Source organism: Erinaceus europaeus, chromosome 9, assembly GCF_950295315.1.
Source record: "Erinaceus europaeus chromosome 9, mEriEur2.1, whole genome shotgun sequence".
NCBI classification, from domain to species: domain Eukaryota; kingdom Metazoa; phylum Chordata; class Mammalia; order Eulipotyphla; family Erinaceidae; genus Erinaceus; species Erinaceus europaeus.
In genome coordinates this window covers 123,430,247-123,452,705 of record NC_080170.1, presented here as the reverse complement: position 1 = coordinate 123,452,705, position 22,459 = coordinate 123,430,247, and the positions used below count along the sequence as shown (strand labels likewise).

Genomic DNA, 22,459 nt, shown 5'->3' with positions numbered 1-22,459 from the left:
CAACAAGGGCAGCAAAATTAGGAAAAATGGCCTCCAGGAGCAGTGGATTCCTACCAAGCCCCAGCAATAACCCTGGAGGCAAAAAAACAAAACAAAACAAAACAAAACAAAAAAACCCAATTCAGTTTAAGATCCTTGAACAACAACTCCCAGCACACGAAGGGCCGCTCCACCCCTTCCCTGCGGCCAGTCTGGCTCTGCCAGAGGGTCATGCGGTAGTGCCTTCTGGTCAACATCTCACTGCTCCCTTCTGCCTGGATAGATAGCAGTTAGACGGCTCGAGAACATGAGAAGGGAAGACTGGTCATTCAGTCCTTCATCTTAAACCACACGAGTATACTAACAACTCAAAAATTAAATGAAAAAGGGCTTGAGGCAAGTAAAGCAACATGCTAACTTCTGTTAAACACAGGTAGTGAGAACATCGTCATGGGCTACTTTTGGTCCATTTTTCTGTGTTCAAAGTATTTACCATCACTGGAAAGAGGGGGGGGGAGAGGAGGAAAAAGGCAGACTGGTCTCAAGAACTAGGATAAGCTTCTGGGAGTAATGATATCTAATTCGAAGGCTTAAAGCACAAACAGTAGTTACCAGAACCAAGAGAAGAGGGAGTTCCGTTCCAGGCTGAGGAAGTAAGTGAGGAAAGAAAACAAAGAAGGAAAAAGATGGGGATGGGGAAGAGGAGCAGCCAAGCCCACATCACTCAGGGCCGCCCCGCCTGCAGAGAAAGGCGCTGCAGGAGCAGAAAGGCAGGGAGGCCCTGGGCACAGCACACGGGCTGGTGGCTGTGACGCAGAGGTCTACACTGATCCGAGTGGGGGTGCGGGGTAGGAAGGTCAAAGGTACTAGCGCCCCCCACCCCACCTCCCAGGCACTTGGCTTGAGCTAACAGAGTCCCCTGAACAAAGAAGGGGCAGGTGACAACGTGGCTACGTGACCACCAGCTGCGGCCCTCGAGGTGTCTTTCTACACAATTAAAAGTCATGACTTCTTCAGCAGTCCAATTTTGTTTTTCATGACCTAACAGAAGCTTTCCTCTGGAAGCTTAGGAAGAGAAAGGCAGTGCTAGGCATGTCTGCCCGCGGCTGGGGGTGTGACCGCAGGGCGGTGCTCCGGGTACCGCCCCCCCCCCTCTTTCCTTCGGTTTCATGCAAAATTCTCTTTCACACATGTAAATAAGGCAAACTGAAAGAAACTAGCCTTGGGCAGGGGAGACAGTATAGTGGTTATATGAACAGAGCCAAGTCTCATGCTTGAGACTCCAAAGTGCCAGGTTCGATCCCCCACACCACCATAAGCAGTGCTCTGGTATTTTAAAAAAAGCTGACCTCAGAACCAAGAGCAGAGTGAGCGGAGGCTAAGATTACAGCACAACGGGACGTGCTTGCCGCTTTCCTTGCAGCCACGCCACAACGCCTCGCACGCAGCCGTCCCCGCTGGCCGAGGGCCGAGCCCCATGCGAGGTGGGCAGGGATCGGGGCACTGACCTGGGGGCTGTGGGTCTCGCAGTCCATGGCCTGCACGGCGGCAGTGAAGTGGCCGCCGCTGTGCCGGTGCTGGTGTGTCGGGTCCGACCTGGCTCTCCCGCTGTTGCTCGTCCCCGATGATCCACCTGAGGAGGCACAAGACAGCGTGAGCGTCCAGGCGCCCGGGCCCAGGCTGCCACTCGGCGCTCACGGAGATGGGCTCTGTTCACCTGCCTCGACTGCCGGCACACCAGCCCCCAGACGAAAGGTGCACCGAGCGCCCAGGGCCAGGAACGCAAGCGTACAGAAACCCGCTCCAGTTAGCGAACAACTGAGTCACTCTGTCTCGAGTGACCAATGACAGTTTGCTCTCTGCACAGCCGCACAGCGCCCTGCTGCAGCCCGGGGGAGGTGAGCGCCGTGCCATGTGCGAAGAGCGAAGAGCGAAGAGCGGGGCAAGTGGCAGGATGGCTGCGGGCTCCCTCCCCAGCCCGCTGTGCACAGACCTGAGCTGGAAGAGGTGCTGGAGGTGGTGCCCGACGACTGGGACTGCTCCATCGCGGGGCTGGTGGACACGCTGTTGCTTGTGTTGGTGCCTTCGTCAGCTGTTTTCTTGAAAAAGCTGTGCTGCAGGGCGTAGTAGGGCTGGATCCGAGTCTTGGGGTCGTAATCGAGCATCCTTAAAATGAGGTCTTTGAACTTCAAGTAGTCGGCTACCGTATGACCCGACTCCCCAGCCCGGCGCCCACCAGGTCCTCCTGTTTCCACTCCAAGAATAGTGTGAAGTTTCCGGGTTCCTGGTGGCTTATACTCCTGAGCAAAAGGAAGAGACAGGGGCTTTTACCTGACGGGGTACGTTCAAGTCCCTATCAGCTCATCTCAAATGTGCGGAGGCCTTCAGTAAGGAACATCTCAGAATTCCGTCCTCTGGCCTTTCATAGACTACTATTCCAAGAGCGTTGCAGACAGAGAAACACTTCATACTTCTGAGGCCAAAAGTGAGTGTTCTGAAGACCAGCCAAGGCCAGCGACTCATGGGGGCGTCAGACAAAGAGCTAAGACAATGCTGCTCTGAGAGGCAGGGAGGTGAGAGCATCAGGTTCCAAGCCCACTTGCCCCAAGTTCGTAGCAATCCCAAATGGGGATATGCCTACTAAGAGAACTTCAGGAAACATCAAGCAACTAAAGAGATGAAGACAAGTCCAAGACCGCCACTGGGGGTTTATCCATTGACAGTTCTCTGCTGATGACACACATAGCCAGATGCGAGACACACGCACCATGGAAGACGGAAGGAAGGACAGTATCAAACAGCTTGACCTACGCTGACATCTGCAGAGGGACTGCAAGCAAATACACCTTCTTTCACAACTGAAAAGGTCATCAAAGCAGACCAGGTGCTAGTTCATAAAGCAAATCCTGAGAATTAGGCAACAGTGATGGGTGGATACAGATTAGAAGGAAATTACATCAGGACCTGGGTAGTGGGGCACCTGGTTGAGCGCACATGTTACCATGTGCAAGGACCTGGGTTCAAGCCCCCAGTCCCTATCTGCAGTGGGGGAGCAGTGCTGCAGGTCTCTCTCTCTCTCTCTCTCTCTCCCCCGTCATCCCCTTCCATCTCAATTTTTGGCTGTCTCTATCCAATAAATAAATAAACATAATAGAAATCTTTTAAAAAGAAGGAACTTGTATCAGTAAATGCTATTAGGAAAAATTTCAGTATGTGATTCAGCCCTACAAGCTAGAAAAACCAAAGTCAACCTAAAGAGAACAAAAAGAAATAACAAAGAGCAAAAAAAATCAATAAAACAAAAATCAGACTAAAAAAGTTGGTAAAAAAAATTAATAAAACCAAAAGCTGGTTACTTAAGATTAATCAGATAACCCCTGGAAAGAAACAACCCTGAGCTACTCAGTAACTTTCTAATAACAGCCAACAAACTCTGAGTATTCACAAAATAAATAATGTAATCTTAAACTCATTCAGAAAAATCAAGGAAGTTCACTTTCCAAAAAGTTTCCTGAAACCAATATAATCCCAAGACCAAAATCTTGATTTTATTTTATTTTTTTTTATATATTTATTTTATTTATTTATTCCCTTTTGTTGCCCTTGTTGTTTTATTGTTGTAGTTATTATTGTTGTTGGATAGGACAGAGAGAAATGGAGAGAGGAGGGGAAGACAGAGAGGAGGAGAGAAAGCTAGACACCTGCAGACCTGCTTCACCGCTTGTGAAGCGACTCCCCTGCAGGTGGGGAGCCGGGGTTCGAACCGGGATCCTTATGCCGGTCCTTGTGCTTTGCGCCACCTGCACTTAACCCGCTGCACTACAGCCCAACTCCCCAAAATCTTGATTTTAGACAAAATCTCTAATGACAAAGAAACAGCACCCCCAAAAAACAGCAGTAATCTCTGCGCATGATGCACGTCTAAGACAAGCAAGGGATATCCTGAGTTGGGGTTTAACATTATCCAAATCAATTATTGAATTTTATCACACAATGGGGGGGGGGATACAACAACCTGTGTTCATCTCTACAGATGTAGGAAAATAAGAAACAACATTCAAGAGCCCCTGTGCTTTCAATAAAGTAGCAGGCCACTTCGACTCAACGTAAGGCTAGAGAGATGCAGCCCAGACCACACTCCGCATGGAACGACTGTGCTTTTCCTGTACAGAGAGGGGCAGCAAGCAGAGATTCAGCTCCACGCTTAACTATCAACACGAAAGCCAATCAGTGTAATAGAAACAGGCCAACAAACGCATACAGACTAAAGCTTTATTCACAGAGATCACTTAACTTTCATTAATAGAAAAGAAACCACACAAAAGCTCACGGCCACCAGGCAGGGCGCGTCTGCTTAATCGCACATATTAGCATGCACAAGGACCAAGGTTCAAGCCCCTGGTCCCCACCAACAGCTTCATGAGCAGTGAAGCAGTGTGGCAAGTATCTACCTCTTTCCCTCCTCTCAGTTTCTCTGTTAGCAAATTCAAAAAATAAACAAATATGTCTTTAATAAAAGAAATCAACATCATATTAGAATGAATAGAAAATTTTACCATGGTCTTTTTTTTTTTTTTTTTAACCAGAGCACTAGTCAGCTCTGGCTTATGGGCTTATGGTGGTGCAGGGGACTGAACCTGGGACTTTGGAGCCTCAGTATGAGTCTCTTTGGATAACCATTATACTATCTACCCCTGCCCTTACCAGGGTCTTAAGATACCAGGGTCAATATACAAAATCAGTTAACCTTACTACTGCACATTAGCAATGAAAATCAGAAATAATATTATCATACAAACAACCAAGAAAATCAAAACTAATAAAATCCTAGGAGTTAAATGAGCACAGTGTGAAACTTCCAGAATAAAAACTATAAAACAGCAGTGAGAGAAATTCAAGACTTGAATAAATAGAAAGAAACACCAAGTTTAGAGAGAGACCAAAAGGTGCCATACTGATGGCTACTAAGTTGGCGAAGAGATGGTCGACATCATCTGTCCCGGAGAAACAGGCCACACTGCATATGCACAGCACTGGGTCCATCCCAACACGGACCTCACGGAAAGGTAGAGCGGTGTCACTATGCTATGAGAGTGTGAACTGGCACTGTGGGGTGACCCGAGGCTCTCTGAGGAAGCTAAGGATATGGACTACCCTATGACCTGGGAGCTCTTCTACACAGTGGCCTTAGAGAAATAACCCCAGTATCTGGATACCGATATACAAAACTAGAGGATCATTTCATGGCCAGACCTGCCTTTGCAAGACCTACTGAAAAGACAGCCACAGAAGGGCCAGGTAGTGGGCGGCACACCCAGCTAAGCACATTTTACCAAGCGTAAGGACTCAAGTTGGGGCCCCTGCCCCTTACCAACCGGGGGTCCACTTCAAGTGAAGCAGGTCTGCAGGTGTGTGTGTCTCTCTCTCTCTCTCCATTTCTCTCTACCCTACCTAATAAAACTAGGAAGGAGGGAGGGGAAGGAAGGGAGGGAGGGAGGGAGGGAGGGAGGGAGGGAGTCTCCTTGTATCTGTCTGGTATTCTTTGGCAAGCTCCTGTCAGCACCAGCTCTTATTTGCCCCTCCACTTCGATTAACCAGCACGTCCAGTTCTGCCGACCTCTCCCTCTAGCAAGCATGTATGTTGGGGTTTTTGTTTGTTTGGTTGGTTGGTTGGTTTTGTTGTTTTTTTTAACCAGGGCGCCTCACAACTCTGGCTTATGGTGGTGCAGGGGACTGCGCCTAGAGCCTCGGTCATGAGAGTCTCTGAACAGCCGCTGTAGTGTCTCCTCCCACGCCAGCATGCACATTTTTATTCGCCACATTTCTTCTCCCATGAGTTAACAGTCCATTCTGCAACCGTGCTTACCAGCCACTTTGCAGTGGCTTTCCAGTTTACTTTCTTCTCAAGACTGGAGATGTTATTTTTCATATGACACAGAGTATATCTTGAGAGTGCCAATTATGATTGAAATTATCAAATGACATGCATTTCTCTGAAAGAAAGCTATGGGATGCCTTCGTTCATATATACAATAAAAGAAATAGAAACACATGAATTTGGGGGATGGGGGTAGGAAGGATACAGTCAAACTGCCAGTGAGACTTTGTGAAATGTATGATGGCTATTGGGGCGGCGGGCCACAGAGAACTCTGATAGGGCGTGTGGTACAGAACTCTACCCCTGTCATCTTAGGGTCAGTAAACCGTTATTAAATCACTAATAAGAATCTATTTTAAAAATTATGCTCTGGGAGTCAGGCAGTAGCACAGCGGGTTAAGCGCACGTGGCGCAAAGCGCAAGGACCGGCTTAAGGATCCCGATTCGAGCCCCCGGCTCCCCACCTGCAGGGGAGTCGCTTCACAGGCGGTGAAGCAGGTCTGCAGGTGTCTGTCTTTCTCTCCCCCTCTGTCTTCCCCTCCTCGCTCCATTTCTCTCTGTCCTATCCAGCAACAACGACAGTAATAACTACAACAATAAAACAACAAGGGCAACAAAAGGGAGTACATAAATAAATAAAACTTTAAAATCTTTAAAGAAACTATGCTCTAAGAAAACAGCATCATTTGGAGTCTTGCTGCCCCCTCCCTATCTTATCAAGCAGAAGAGAAACGCAGCACATCAGTCAGTACTGCAAAGCTAGAAAGGACTCCTGAAGAATGAATGAGGGTTTAAAGTCTAGGGTGGAGTCAGCTAGCACAACAGTTATGCAAACAGATTGTCATGTCTGAGGTTCCAAGTCACAGTTCCAATGCCCTGCACCACCATATAAAACCAATGGAGGGAAGAAAGAAAGAAAGAAAGAAAGAAAGAAAGAAAGAAAGAAAGGAAGAAAGAAAGAAAGAAAGAAAGAAAGAAAGAAAGAAAGAAAGAAAGAAAGAAAGAAAGAAAGAAAGAGAGAGAAAGAAAGGGAGAAAGAAAGGGAGAAAGACAGACGCAGATACCCCATGATGATAGTACATGCACATCTATTTATACTTAAAATCCCTGTCACATGCTTCCACATAATCATCTGGTGACAGGTTTGATTTTTAGTTGTTGCAAAATGTATTTGTTTTTTGTTTGTGCCTCCGGGGTTATGGCTAGGGCTCGGTGCCTGCACTGTAAATCCACCGCTCCTGTAAAGCAACCCCCACTGCAGGTGGGGGGCTGGGGGACAAAATGTATTTATTTAAAGAGAAGCAATTATTTTACATTTTTTAAAAATAACATCTTTGGCATACTTTCCCAATGACTCCTTATAGTCACTATCAGACCACTCCATCAGCTGGGGCCCTTATCAGGGAATCGGGGAGTCCCGAGCTTCCCAAACAAACTTGATGGGCCTAGACCTCGAATAAATCCCTCTCTCCATTGTTACAGGTGATTTCTATCAGGAACAACAAAACAGACCCCCTTTGTGGGCCCCCCACAGGACCTTGCCCTCAACTTGGATCAACAATGGTAGAGAATGTTCCATCCTCTGAAGGGAGGCTGGACAACAGACTCTATGCTACACCTGAGGAAGATGGGTCTATATGGGGGCAGCTTGGAATGTTCCTACTCATGACCACAGAATGTGAGCTCAGATCTAGAGGGATGCAGAGGTCACATGGGCTCCTAAGCTAATTATGGGCCCCAAATCACATCAAATCGATGGGGCTTACAGTCAATAATATTTATACCCCTTTCCCATATTTGGGAGCTACTCTCTTCCCTGATCCAGCTTCCTGGTCCTTTCCCCAGCCATGACATCATCTCCCCAGACAATAACTTGGATCCACTGGCATATCAGATTTCAGGCTCAGAAGCAAAAGGAAAAAGGGGAAGAAAAAAAAAAAAAGAAAACTAGTATAGCCACAGGCCCTTTGGAATTTAACTAAAATATGCCGACTAGCTATCTACAAAATGGAGGACTCCCCAACACTTCATCTCCACTATTCTAGCCTTTAGGTCCATGATTGATCAACAATTTGTTTGGCTTTGTATGTTAACTCTCTTGTCAACCACCAGGTTCCAAATGCTACCATGATGCCGACCAGACTTCCCTGGTCAGACGACCCCCCCCAATGTGTCCTGGAGCCCCGCTTCCCCAGAGCCCTGCCCCACTAGGGAAAGAGAGAGGCAGGCTGGGAGTATGGATCCACCTGTCAATGCCCATGTTCGGCGGGGAAGCAATTACAGAAGCCAGACCTTCCACCTTCTGCATCCCACAATGACCTTGGGTCCATACTTCCAGAGGGTTAAAGAATAGGAAAGCTATCAAGGGAGGGGATGGGATATGGAGTTCTGGTGGTAGGAATTGGGCAAAGCTGTACCCCTCTTATCCTATAGTTTTGTCAGTGTTTCCTTTTTATAAATAAAAAATTAAATTAAAAAAAAATCATCTCCCTTGCCCCGCTAGGTCATGAGGTCTATATTCCTTGATCTGGAGATATGTTCTTTATAATAAATAAAAAATAATTACATTGAAATTTAAAAAAAAAAAAAAGACGTCTTAAGTCTGTTACTGAATTGCATAAAATCTATAGTTTGTTCATATGTACGAAGTGCAGGCTAAGAGAGCAGACTTCAGTTTTCAGAAGGGCAACTCCAAGACATGGGAGCTTGAGCATTCCCAGGCTGTGGGCTGGTCCAGTGAGAAAAGCAGCTCAAAGTACAGAGCTCTGTGGTCCGAGGCAAAGAACCAGGACGTCTACATGGCTTTTTAATCCCTCCTTTCTGGGGGAAAGACATTCATGAGTTGCCACGAGACTGTACCACGTTAAAGGGGCAGTCAGAATGCAATACGCCGTGCGTCGGCTGTGAAAGACACGCTCACGTAACTCCGGAAATGCTACGGGCAAACTGCTGTGTGCGGAGGAATTAAAGCAAAGGCTGTGCCACCTTCAGTTCACTACAAATGACACCTGGCGGCAGCATCGCCGACATGTCAGGCCAAAATAAAAACGGTAGCAAAAATTAAATTTCTCAAGTGATTATTTTAAAAAAACCAATTATTACAACCACAAGAAACTGATCTATTAGAACCACAAGAAGCTGGTCTATTGATTGATCAGGTTACATATCAAAGTAATAAATACTTTAGATCATATAGCGTACTCATATATTTCCTTTCATACTAACTAGGATGCTAAGACTGGATTTCGATAATGAAATCATTTTCAAACATATAAAACAACATTGTGAGTCCAGTGCAAAGCTGCCATCATTTATTTACTCTAACTGATCTAATTCCAGTACCTGAAATTATCAAAGGCCCCGCTCCATCTTGGCGCTGTTTTTAAGTCCAAGATCCTGCCCTGCCACCTGCAGGATGGGAACGTAAGGAAGCCAGCCAGGCACCGCGACTGCAGCTTCAAATGTGCGCATGTGCAGCAGTGTGCGCTGGGTGGCACTAACTGGTGCTGAGAAACAGATGAGTCTGCGCTCTAGAGGAGGTGTGGCTGGGCTGCTTCTGTCTCAAAAGGAAAGCACAAACCTGGAAGCGACCCAGGTGTCCAACAACAGGTGAGCTGCTGAACCAGTTGTGGTCTAGATACACAAAGGAACACTACTCGGCGATCGATAATGGTGACTTCACTGTTTTCAGCCCATCTTGGATGGAGCTCAAAAACATCATGTCAAGTGAGATAAGTCAGAAACAGAAGGACGAATATGGGATGACCTCACTCACAGGCGAAAGTTGAAAAACAGTATCAGAAGAGAAAACACTCAGCAGAACCTGGACTGGAGCTGGTGTGTTGCACCAAATAAAAGACCCTGGGGTGGGGTGGGAGGTTCAGGTCCTGGGACAGGCTGGCAAAGGAGGACCTGGAGGGGTTGTACTGTCACGTGGAATGTTACACATGTGCAAACTATTGTATTTACTGTCGACTGTAAAACATTAATCCCCCAGTAAAGACATTTAAAAACAAATAAAAAGGAAGGCAGAGATTTCAAAGTGGAGGCTAAAAGAGAACTGGCCCACTCAGCTAGCGCTCTATAGTTTAGGTCAACACAAACCAGATGCTGTCGAAGGACTTCTTAAACGCAAAACCCATTTCAAGTAAGTATAAACAGAGGCAGAAAGAAGGAAGGAAGGAAGGAAGGAAGGAAGGAAGGAAGGAAGGAAGGAAGGAAGGAAGGAAGGAATTGCAGAGGCCCTTCAAAATAATGGCCTCCTACTTTACCCGTTTTCCATCTTTGGTCTTCTTTAAGTTCCAACTGCCATCCGGCAACTTCTCAAAAAACTTTCTTGCTTTTGGTGCTTGGTCAAGAATATGAGCAGGTGGAATACCCAGAACTTCCACTATTTTGTTCATCTGATCAACCTGCATTGAAAATAAAAGCAAAAAGTCCTATAGTTTCTTCTGGGTACCGCATTATTCTGTGTGTCCGTCCATACACCCAGCCAGCCAGCCATGCACGTGGTATCTCACGGGGCCCAGGCACTCCTGCCATGACCAGGAAATCCAAAGCCCACAGAGCGGAGGGCAGACAACTGCGCACACACACAAGTCTGTGTGTTGTCAAGAGGCCATGGACACACCAATCAACAAGAAAGGAAAGACGGGGTAAGTCGAGTTCTGGTTTTTTAACTGCTTTATTGTTTTAATTGATGATTACTTTCATGGATGACCCCAGTCAAGTGTTTAAGCGCAGACTCATTCACTTCAATACCAAGTGTCTAAATGGCACGTTCACTAGAACACAGCAGTAGACAAAACAAAAATCCTTTCCCAAAAGAAATTTACATAACAGTGGAGGGGGAGCCTCAAATATATTATGGCAGATGACACCTTATAACTGTGGAGAAAACCCAAAAGGGGTGGAGACTGAGAAGCCAGCAGTCCGAATTACAATTGAGTGTCATGAAAGGCTGCTAAGAAATGGTGGCCTCAGAGAAAGACCTGAAGGCAACCTGAGGGAAGAAGTCACACTGTGTGTCTGGGGACAAAGCACAGCAGACAGACAAGGAATGAACAAATGCCAAAGCCCTCGCGTCAGCCGCAGTTACGCAGTGAAGGCTGTGTGCCGGGCTAGGAGAGAGCAAGAACAAACGCAGCAGGAGTGCGGGGTCTTTCAGCTAATCACCGAAGCCGGTGAAGTTTCAGCTGATCCTAATGAAAGATACCGACAGGGCAACATTATTTCCCCCCCCCCCCTCTCACACACACACACTCACTCACTCACTGAATTTAACAACTTTTTCAGACTGAATAACCATCAGCCCTACTGATGACTTCTTTTCTTTCTTTCCTTTATTTTTTTTAACTGTAGCACGTGCACCACCAGCAGCACCTGACCATTTCTTTAGTCCCAAGTCACATGATCAAAATCAGGGCAGTGCTTACACTGCGTTTAGTGACTTCCTCAGACCCGCCTTATCTTTTGCCATTACTAAACGTAAATCTGAAAATTTAAACCAAAATACCTAACATTTCTAATCTATTAAACCTCATTAACAGATCTAGAAAAATCTCACTTCCCATCTCAATTCTAAACTCACTTTTATGTAGCTTTAAAAAAACAAGAACAGTTAACAGTGACAAAAGTTAACAGTGACATTTGAGTAATAATGTTGGTGAGTAGAAAGCTTTCCCTAAAAACAACTTTCAGAACATGCTGTCAGTAGGTAAGAAGCAGCAAGCATCTGTGGAAACTATTCTGAAAGCTGCTATCATGTACCTCATTGGCTCCACTGAACAGGGGTTCTCCAGTGTGCATTTCGACCAGAATACACCCGAGGGACCACATGTCGATAGCCAGGTCGTAAGGCATTCCCAGCAGCACCTCTGGAGACCGGTAGAAGCGACTCTGAATATACTGGTAGATCTGAAATACATTTCAAAGCGTTATTAATTCCAAAATAATCTTTGCTGCATCGTGCTCGACACTGATCTACTATTCACAGAAATGTGAAACATCAAATCCGAGGCCTGTCATTCACCCCAACCCTGATTGATAATCATGACGTATCTTCAATGATGTCTTCTGAGAATAACTGGTCTTTCCATTCATCTTTCCTACACAGCTAACATCTGCCTTACCATGAATCTAGTGGCTAAACTGTACTTAGAGTAACCTGCGGAGTAAGTGTAATTCAGCACTGGGAGTCAAATAACCTCTTCAAAGTAGTATTCAAGCACCTATCTGTCCCATACTAGTCTTAACAATAAATTCTGCAAACATCAAGATAAAAAAATTAGGTTTGGGGCAGTGCAGGCAGTGGCACACTGGGTTAAATGCACACATTACCAGGTGCAAGGACCTGGGTTCAAGCCCCCACTTCCCACCTGGAGGGGAGAAACTTCAGAAGAGGTGCAGCAGGGCTGCAGGTGTCTGTATTTCTCTCTCCCTCTCACCTCTCAATTTCTCTCTGTCCTATTAAAATAGAAGGGAGGGGGGCACACGTGCCGGGAGTAGTGGATCTGCAGTGCAAGCACCACCCTCCAGCTCCAGCGATAACCCTGGTGGCAATTAAAAAGCAAAATTAAAACAGGAATCACATCTGACTAACCAGTTCGCTGCCTCTCTTACCAGGATCTCAATCCTAAGGCTTCTCAAGAAAAAAAAATCTTGAAATGATTTTTTTAATGCTGTAAGTGATGTAAGAATATCTACTTGAGATACCAATTCACCTTCACTTAGTGGTCACAAATTTTACTTGTAGAAATACCACTAAAGCAAAGAAAGCGTTCAAGTTTTAGAAAGCAAGACTACCCTCCTAACTAACCTCAACTCTCAGGCCAGGCAGGCAATGGCAGGGAGCTCACAGAAACTTGTCTCACAGAAACTTCTGAGGCTGCCACCGGCAACTCCAGACAAGTCCCAAAAGTCATCCCGCGCCTCCAAACAGGTCTCCTGAGGGAGAAGGAAGCCCGAGATGCTGCAAGAAGAGGCGCTGCATTTGTTTTGTTTATCTGTTTACAAAAGAGAGCTACACAGAGCTCGCAGGGCAGCTGAGCTCTGCCTTACAGTGGTGCTGGGGACTGAGCCCGGGACCACCAGAACCTCGGGTTCCTACAAGAGTCTTTTTGCAGCGGCGCCAGGCTGTCTCCCTAGCCCTAGCCTGGTGCTACATTCCTAAACGCTTAGGAGAAGAAAGGATCAGCAAGTGCTCCGGTCCAAGGGTCCGACTGCATGACCCTCTCTAGCTTCCCCGCTGGTGCGAGGACCTACCTGGCCAGGACGGCTACAGCAGCGGCCGGGTCCTCTACAAGGCCGCCCACTGGAAGCCTCTCAGAGGGATGTTTGGGAAGCCCACAGGGCTTTGACCCCCCACCCCCACCGAGATTCACGGCAGGCAGGCTACGGCATGAGCATCTTAGAGGTCCCCACATAATTCTGAAACATTCGCAGAGCTACAAACTCAAAGAGCTAAAAGCAGCTGCGATCCTAGTTTAGCTGGAGACTGACAGTAAGTAGCAGCTGGCATCAGGATAGAACAAATGATTTTTTTCTAAATAGAGAAAGTTTCTCCTAGTCTAAATTCTATTCAAATGACTCTAAAGATGGCCCTGCGTTTTTCATTCACAATATACTCTATCTATCCTGCGTGACAAACTATATCTCAGTATTTTTTTTTAAACCAGTAGCCTCTTTTGTGCGCAGAACATGCTATTTGCAGCTTTCAGAGTGCCGGACGGAACAGAGGAAATGTCTGCTCTCCTACATTTCTTTACTGCTAGGGACGGACGGGGCCACAGTTAGCAGTCTGAAACTGCCACCTGGGGCACATGTCAGAATTTATGCAGAAAAATAAATAAATAAATAAATAAATAAATAAATAAATAAATAAATAATCTTGTTTATCAAAAACAATCTGGGACCCGGTGATGGCGCACCTGGTTAAGCGCACACGTTACAGTGCACAAGAAGCCAGGTTCAAGGCCCTGGTCTCCACCTGCAGGAAGGGAAAGGTTCGTGAGTGGTGAAGCAGGGCTGCAGGTATCTCTCTGTCTCTCTATCTCCCCCCGCTCAATTTCTCTGTCGCTATCCAATAATAAAGAAGATACTTTATTTTAAAAAAAAACTGTTCAATAACTAGAATTTCCACACTACCACCATATATAATACAAGACCACACGCACCTTTACCCATACTTTTGAAGAAAAATATCTTATCTTGAACCACCAACATTTCATAGCATGGGCTATCTGAGTATTGAATGTCCTCAAATCTATTTTAAAAAACACAAACTTTCATTTGGGAAATGTATTTATAAGTCACTCAGTATTTAATTCACTTAGCTCCTTTCCTCTCTTCTAGGAAAGTCTTTTAGCATTTCTACAATTGTAGAAAATCCTCTCTGAAAAGACAGTCTCCTCTAACTCAAAGGATTTCTGTTTGCATACTGAAAGGCATTTCCCCAGCTAGGTTATGAACACAAGTGGTTCAAAAGCTACGTTTTAATGCTGACTACCCTGCAATCACTTCCGAAGAGTATACACATTAAAAGCACTTCAAAAACATCTGCCCGCACTGTCTCTAAATTCCCAAGCGCTAGAGCACACTCACCCTCTGCCCCAACTGGCAAGAACTGCCAAAGTCAACGATCTTGATGGCACTGCGTTTGGGGTTGCACAGAAGGATGTTCTCAGGCTTGAGGTCACAGTGAATGATACTAAGTTCTGGAGTTGCGAGGAAGAGCAGTGCAGTGCACATCTGCTGTGCAAATTTCCTTGTTAGGTTCAAAGAGACACCTCGAAAATTGGTGTTCCTCAGCAAGTCGTAGAGGTTGTAGGACAGCATTTCAAAAACTAAACAGAGATGGTTTCGAAACATAAAGTGGCGTTTCAAATGTACTGCAAGAGGAGAAAAAAAAAAAAGAGATTCATTAAGATTGCACAGGCCAATAAAAGGAGTGATGTGATCCATGCACCTGAAACAGTCAGCAACAGCACAATGTCAAATGTGGGGTAAACACCAAACTCAGAGCTCGCCACACGTTCTTGGCCTCCTGGCGCACTGGGCCGTCAGGCCTGCCCAATTCCACCTCCCACGGCAGATTCCTCCTTTCTTTTCTTTTTTTTAAAAATATTTATTTTATTTATTTATTCCCTTTTGTTGCCCTTGTTGTTTTATTGTTGTAGTTATTATTGTTGTCGTCGTTGTTGGATAGGACAGAGAGAAATGGAGAGAGGAGGGGAAGACAGAGAGGAGGAGAGACAGACAGACACCTGCAGACCTGCTTCACCGCCTGTGAAGCAACTCCCCTGCAGGTGGGGAGCCGGGGTTGGAACCGGGATCCTTATGCCGGTCCTTGTGCTTTGCGCCACCTGCGCTTAACCCGCTGCGCTACAGCCCGACTCCCCCTTTTCTTTTTTTTAAGGGGGGGGGGGGACACGACAACAGTCAAGCTGAGACCCCACAGCACCTGTCATGCTCGCTGCTCCCGTGTGATGCTAGAGGCTTGAGCCAGGTCCTCGTGCAGTGGTGAAGCGTGTGCTGAACTGGGCAAGCTATCCCCTGGCACAGAGCACATTCTTTAATCCGCTAACCACCAGAGAATCAAACAGGCACAGTGCTCGGCAGTAAGCAATATACTATAGGAAGTGCAGCCAGCATGCCTTTTTTCTTTTAAAAAGGAAATCAGTGGGGTCGGGTGGTAGCGCAGCAGGTGAAGTGCACATGGCGCAAAGCTCAAGGATCCCGGTTCGAGCCCCCGGCTCCCCACCTGAAGGGGAGTCACTTCACTAATAGTGAAGCAGGTCTGCAGGTGTCCGTCTTTCTCCCTCTGTCTTCCCCTCCTCTCTCCATTTCTCTCTGTCCTATCTAATGATGACGACATCAGTAACAACGACAGTAAAACCAGGGCAACAAATGGGAAAACTAGTAATAACAAAAAAAAGGAAATCAGGTGTGAAAACAGGAATGAGGAGCTGACACCACTGGCAAGTGTCCTTCCTTATAGGAAGCAGGCTTCTTCTACTTCCCGGAAGTCCTACTTCACGGCTTCCTTCCAGCTCTCCCTGCTGGAGGCACCTCTGGCTTGTAGCGATGCTGTGCCTGGCAGCCTGCTCTGAAGCCTGCTTCATAGGCACGGCCTGCCTGCTGAGTCTCAGGCTTCACTGGTGCTTCCCTTTTCTTCTGGGCAAATAAACTGCTTGAAAATCAAAGCTGAATCTCTGGGAAAAGCATCAGCCCACGGCTCAGCCAACGAAGAGTATCCCATTGCTCTACCAAGGCTCATGAGACTTTACCTGTCTGCCCGATGACCTGCCTGCCCTGACGAAAAGCAAGACTCACTAAGCTGCTTCAGAGGCCGCGCTTTAAGGCGCCACATCAGGTGAGTCGGTGCGGCTGAAGTGCACTGCGCTTCACGACAGAAGCCCACGCCTACAGCACAGCGGGGCACCTGTAACTCAACATCAACTGCCAGGGTCGCCTAGACCTGAGCCAACAGCCTGGTGGGACCAGGATGCTCTGCGGGGCAGTCTGAGGAGCTGAGGCAGTGCCTGATGGCTGCTAAGCCGTCCTGGCAGCACCATACTCTCTCTTATTTCTTAGCTTTTAAAGATGCTTTGTCAATGTTGATAAATGTCCTTTTCCTGTGAGAGGATTTGTATTTTTCTCTGCTTTTATTATAAAAACAGAAATGGGGGTGGGGGGAGGGAGGCGTGTGTGGCCTGCCCCACTGCTCATGAAGCCTCCCCGCCAAAGCTGAGCACTTGACCAGCTGCCCCACTGCCTGGCCCAAACATCGTACTAATTTAAAAATGTGTTTTGGTTCGCTGTTGACAGACATGGTCTAAAGTCAGAATAGGAAGCATAACGGCTAGAGTGCAAGTATGCAGTCCAAAGTTCAATTCCAGGCACCACATATGCGAAAGTGATTCTATAGTTCTCAGTTATTACTAATACAACTTCAAAATGTCTTGTAAGTTGGAATACAGTCCAGGTGGCCCGGGAGGTGGCGCAGTGGATACGGCACCAGACTCTCAAGCATGAGGTCCTGAGTTCAGTCCCTGGTGCACATGAACTAGAGTGATGTCTGGTTCTTTCTCTCTCTCCTATCATTTCTCATGAATCAATAAATAAAATGTTAAAAAACAACTTAAAAAAAAAGAATACATAGGCCAGGAGACAGTCACCTAGCTGAGCCCACAGTACACACAGGACACCAGGGGCAACGGGTGCTGTGGGACCTCCTCCTCCTCCTCCTCCTCTTCCTCCTCCTCCTCCTCCTCCGTGGCCTCATCTGAAGTAATGAAGGAAAACAGCCGCAGACACACTCACACATTTGTGCAGTGGAGCTGCACAGGTACAAGAAACTCAACAGGTGAGTATAAATAAAATAATACAAAATTAGGAGTCGGGCGGTAAGTGCAGCAGGTTAAGCGCACGTTGTGCAAAGCACAAGGACCGGCATAAGGATCCCGGCTCGAGCCCCCGGGTCCCCACCTGCAGTGAAGCAAGTCTGCAGGTGTCTGTCTTTCTCTCCCCCTCTCTGCCTTTCCCTCCTCTCTCCATTTCTCTCTGTCCTATCCAACAACAACGACAATAATGACTACAACAATAAAAAACGGGGGGGGGGGGGGCGGCACAACAAAAGGGAATAAATAAGTAAATTATTTTTTAATTTTTTAATTATATTGGCACTCCCCAAGGCCTTACAGTACTAAGCATCCACAAATAACAAGAAGACTCCCCAAGGGTACTTAAAAAGGATCTGCAATTCTAAGATAGGAATTCTCTGTATCACAGATTTTTGCTTCACACACACACACACACACACACACACACACAGACAGACAAACACCTCTTATAACTGACAATATGAAGCTTCATGTGGTCACAATATGCAAAGACCAAGTTTAAGGCCCTGGTCACCACCTGCAGGAGAACACCTTCAACAGTGAAAAATTGCTGCAGATGCCTCCCCCCACCTCCTTCACTTTCGTTTCTGTTTCTATCCAATAAAGAAAGAATATAAACCCTGCTCTATTAATAGACACGTGCAGCCACAGTCAAACAGCAGCTACAAAGGCGTGAGTGCGAAGGCTGAGTGACGTCAGCATCCCAGCATGCTTGTGGCAAGTCCCTCTCAAAGGCTCTGCGCAGAGAATGGGCTTCCAGTGGAGGAGCGGTCGCCTTGGCTCTGCCTGGCCTCCTTCCTGGCCACTAGCTAAGTGCCTACTGTGTGCTGAAGCAATGGCAGAGAAAGCAGGCGTTTATTAGTCCTTTTAACTGGACTTTGGAGATGTGGCGGGTTATTAAGATAGTTCCAGATTTAAACTGAATTTTCTCTAAACTAGATCAAAAGAGGTAGCAACAACTGATTAGGTAGAAAATTACATAATATGACAGACTAGGCTTTTCAAAAGTTCAAATTCATCTGAATTACAGTGGTCAATCACTTGAAAACAAAACTAAGAGAGCAATCTGAATCTGAGACGTTGCCTGCTTACGTCTCCTATGGGTTGTGACTGCTTCCGTGTGCTCGGTTCTGAGACACCCCCACCATCCTCTATGTGACCTTAAGCATCACAGCAAGAGTAGCTGTAATGACTAATGCCAGCAGCAAGTATGAAATGAGTCTATTCAAAATAAGAATCACGTTTATTCAACTGCATGTCATTTATTTACTTACTATTTGTCAAGTTTTCAGTCAATAAGATTACTGACTGAAATGTTACATCTAATTTAAATGTGGTAATGAATTTAAACATTACCCAAACCCTATCAACATTTTCTCTGCTACGTAAGCAAAAAAAAAAAAAAAAGAGAGAGAGAGAGAGAGAGAGAGAGAGAGAGAGAGAGAGGCAGGGAATGTTCAGAGACCGCTTTATAAATTCAGCGTTGTTACAATGTCCTCCTTGTGCTTCTAAGACCTTGGAGTAGAAGTGGATTCACCTTATATAATAAACTGACAGTGGTGTGAAAGGGTCTTAAGTATACATTGTTAGTATACAAACTTTTTACAGAGAAGAAACTTAAGAAAAAATTAATAGTGTGAAAGCTGATTTTACTGTAACAACTGAAAACGATGGCGGCCTCATGAATACTATCTAGGCATTTATCTTTCGGAATATATATATATATATATATTCAGAAGTATATCTGAAGCTTATACTTGGGAACATCTCATTGTATTTTGAGAGTGCCAGGGTCTCACAATATGCTATTCCACTGCTTCCAAGCTAACTTGTCATTTTTTATTTTGGAAAGAGATGGAAAGAGAGCACTACTCTGTCATCCGTGGTAGCAGGGCTCAAACCCAGGGCTCCCATCGGGTAGATCTATGCTCTAGCAGGGAGCTGCTAGTCATCACGTGTGTGCTTCTGCCTCTTTGGTGAGATCAAAGAAGCTAATGTCCCCCTTGATAGAAATCTTTTCCTCGGAAAGAAATGCGCTGAGTAGTTTGACCTTGTGTTTGCCAGGTACAGCTCGCATTTCTGAACAGGAGGTGCTACACATGACGGGAAATGTACGTCATGGATGGCAGCCGCAGGTATACTAGGCGAGGATTTGTTTCTTGGTGTACAAAAGGCCACAGGGTCCAGTGGGGGGAGACAGCATAATGGTTATGCAAAGAGACTTTTCATGCTGGAGGCTCTAAAGTCCCAGGTTCAATTCCCACACCACCAGAAGCCAGAGCTGAGCAGTGCTCTGGTTTTATTAAAATAAAGGGGGGGGGGGGGGGTCGGGTAGGAGCAAAGCAGGTTAAGTACATGTGGCGCAAAGCGCAAGGACTGATGTAAGGATCCCGGTTGGAGCCCCCAGCTCCCCACCTGCAGAGAGTCTCTTCACAGGCGGTGAAGCAGGTCTGCAGGTGTCTCTCTTTCTCTCCCCCTGTCTTCCCCATCTCTCTCCATTTCTCTCTGTCCTATCCAACAACAACATCATCAATGGCAACAATAACAATAGCGACAACAAGGGCAACAAAAAAAGGGGGTGGGGGTGGGGGAGAGAATTGAGCCAAGGTGTCGCACACTCATTGGTTTTGTAAGATCTTATTTAAAAAAAAAGAGTTTTAAACACGTTATAATTAGCTGTTTTACCCACAGACTGACTAGCCCTAGAGTTTACTTCTTCTAAGTCTTCTGTCGCCTATTTTGCTTTCAGAAGAAGCACCATGATAATGGAACACAAGGAAGCTCTGGCGACAGGCAGCTGAAGAAAGAGGTGTAGTCCCCGGGCTCTGGGATCCAGGCTGTGTGGCTACTCACGCCGAGCCACCTGTGATCCAGGTCGTGGGAGGGCGGTGGCTACTAGGTGGTGCTATCGTGCCTCTTCTGCTGCACGGGGCCTAACAGCGTCCAGTGCTGCCGGAATGGCAAGTGTCTGGGGAGAAACTAAGATCTTGGTTCTGACGTTTCCAAAATGGTCCTGTAGCCATTTGTGGAATTTTCCGAGTTCCCTCTGGTTTCTCAGATATGTTGGAAATGGTTAAAACTAACAGGAAAAGGCCTACTTTGGGGAATTGACACTATTAGCTGGACTTTTTTTTGACGCAGTTTCTGCATGGCGCACCACCTGGAGTCACACCCTCAGATGCTGAATACTGGTGTTATACAGACGTCTGCTGTACAACAGAAAGAAATCACTGATTTTTTTTTAATATTTTATTTTATTTATTTATTCCCTTTTGTTGCCCTTGTTGTTTTATTGTTGTAGTTATTATTGTTGTTGTCGTCGTTGTTGGATAGGACAGAGAGAAATGGAGAGAGGAGGGGAAGACAGAGAGGAGGAGAGAAAGATAGACACCTGCAGACCTGCTTCACCACCTGTGAAGCGACTCCCCTGCAGGTGGGGATCCGGGGTTCGAACCAGGATCCTTATGCCGGTCCTTGTGCTTTGCGCCACCTGCGCTTAACCCGCTGCGCTACAGCCCGACTCCCGAAATCACTGATTTTTAATCAGTGGCTATAAAGTTCAACAAACAAACAAATAACCATTTGTTATTTCCAGTCTGGGTTAGAGCGTAATGTCTAGTTTGTCTGCTCACCTATGTAGTACTTCATTTCGGTGTCATGTTTGTTCATGAGCTCGAGAAGTCGCACTTCAATCTGGGCCTGGTTCAGAAAAGCCTTCTTGTTCTTTATGATCTTAATGGCAACCCACTCCTGTTCCACACGGTCATATGCCTTCACAACCTAGAAGGGACAGGGACAGGGACAGGGACAGGGACAGGGACAGGGACAGAGAAAGGCAGGTTTGGGTTGCTGTTAATGGCAGTGAATTCAGTTTACAAGTCACTGTAATTGAACATCTGCCTACTTCTTTTTTTTTTTTTTTCTGACTTTCCTAGATTAGAAGCTACTCAAGCGCCATTTAGTACGTCATCCTTTTACTGCCCACTACATAGTCATCGTAAGTCAATCTTTTCAGGTGAGTTTATTTTGCTTCCTTACAGCATTTCTGAATATCCCCCCCCATGGTTAATTCTCTTAAGAAATTAGATAAACTTTTCATCTTTCACAGGTAAATTGTTAAGCCTAACAAGTGTTTTAGTTTCTATAGTAACCCTGCAGAACAATTTTTCCAACTACCACCTAGAAAGAGAAAAGAGGGGGAAAGCAAACAAACAAACAAACAAACAGACCCTGGTTAGAATGTCAATTTTATGTGAAATATTTACAAGGATTTAAGTCACCTCAAAAGTACAGGTAACTTTCCAATGAGATTTTCATGTAGACTTGGTTTATACCTTTAGAAATCAGATATAAATTACCGGGGAGATTGTGAGAGGCCCCGCGGCCTAGTGAAGGACTGAGCTTTCAGCGAGAGGCGGTGCTCCAGAGTCAATCCCTCCGCACCCCTTTCCTCTTAAATAGCCCACACCACCAACAATTCCATTTACAGGGCTTGAAACAAGCATACAGGTCAAAACAATTGTAGAAACTGACTAAAAGTTCTACTTACAGTATCATACGGAGTCTGAATATACTTTTATTTAGAGACACTCTCTAGCAAATTCAGCAAGTCCAGAGAGAGAGAGAGAGAGAGAGAGAGATGGGACACCCAGAGAGCACAACGTGTAGGCCAACAACTACTGGAAAAGGGGCCAGGTGGTGGCGCACCTGGTTGAGTGCAACTTACAATGCACAACGACTCAGGTTCGAGCCCCAGTCCCTACTTACAGAAGGCGAGCTATGTGAGGGGTGGAGCAGGGCTGCAGGTGTCTCTCTCCCTATCACCCCCCTTTCCCTCTCAATTTCTGGCTGCCTCTACCCAATAAACATATAAAGATTAAAAAAATAAATAAAACAACAACTACTGGAGGAGACGAAGAGAGGTGACCACCAGCCGAGGATACACACACTGCCAAACCTCAGCAGCGCGGCTGCGGGCAGACCGCACAGCCTACTCTCTTAGCTCAGCGGCCACTCATGCCAACGCCCGACGGGCGCTCTGCGTGTTCTTGTTTTACTGGCGGCACTACGCTGTAGCTCAGTGCCCAGATCCCAGAGGACAAAGGCCACCAACAAGGACCCAACTATTTACTGACTTAGCAAATAGTTAACTGGCTAAAAGCTAAAGCAATGGTTTTTGACCCTGCATGACACACTTAAT

At 46.3% G+C, this 22,459-nt stretch overlaps 1 protein-coding gene across 4 annotated transcripts in view; it reads right to left on the bottom strand.

Annotated features, from left to right (window-relative positions):
- The window catches only part of DYRK1A (dual specificity tyrosine phosphorylation regulated kinase 1A), a 131,552-nt gene that overhangs the window by 4,185 nt on the left and 104,908 nt on the right, over positions 1-22,459 (bottom strand). For all 4 annotated transcript variants that reach the window (XM_060198694.1, XM_060198692.1, XM_060198693.1 and 1 more), the window contains 6 exons: positions 20,892-21,039; positions 14,459-14,745; positions 11,627-11,773; positions 10,129-10,269; positions 1,973-2,279; positions 1,488-1,612 (listed from right to left, as the gene is read on the bottom strand). In XM_060198694.1, coding sequence (XP_060054677.1) covers positions 1,488-1,612; positions 1,973-2,279; positions 10,129-10,269; positions 11,627-11,773; positions 14,459-14,745; positions 20,892-21,039 — 1,155 coding nt within the window. The remainder of the gene's footprint in view (positions 1-1,487; positions 1,613-1,972; positions 2,280-10,128; positions 10,270-11,626; positions 11,774-14,458; positions 14,746-20,891; positions 21,040-22,459) is intronic.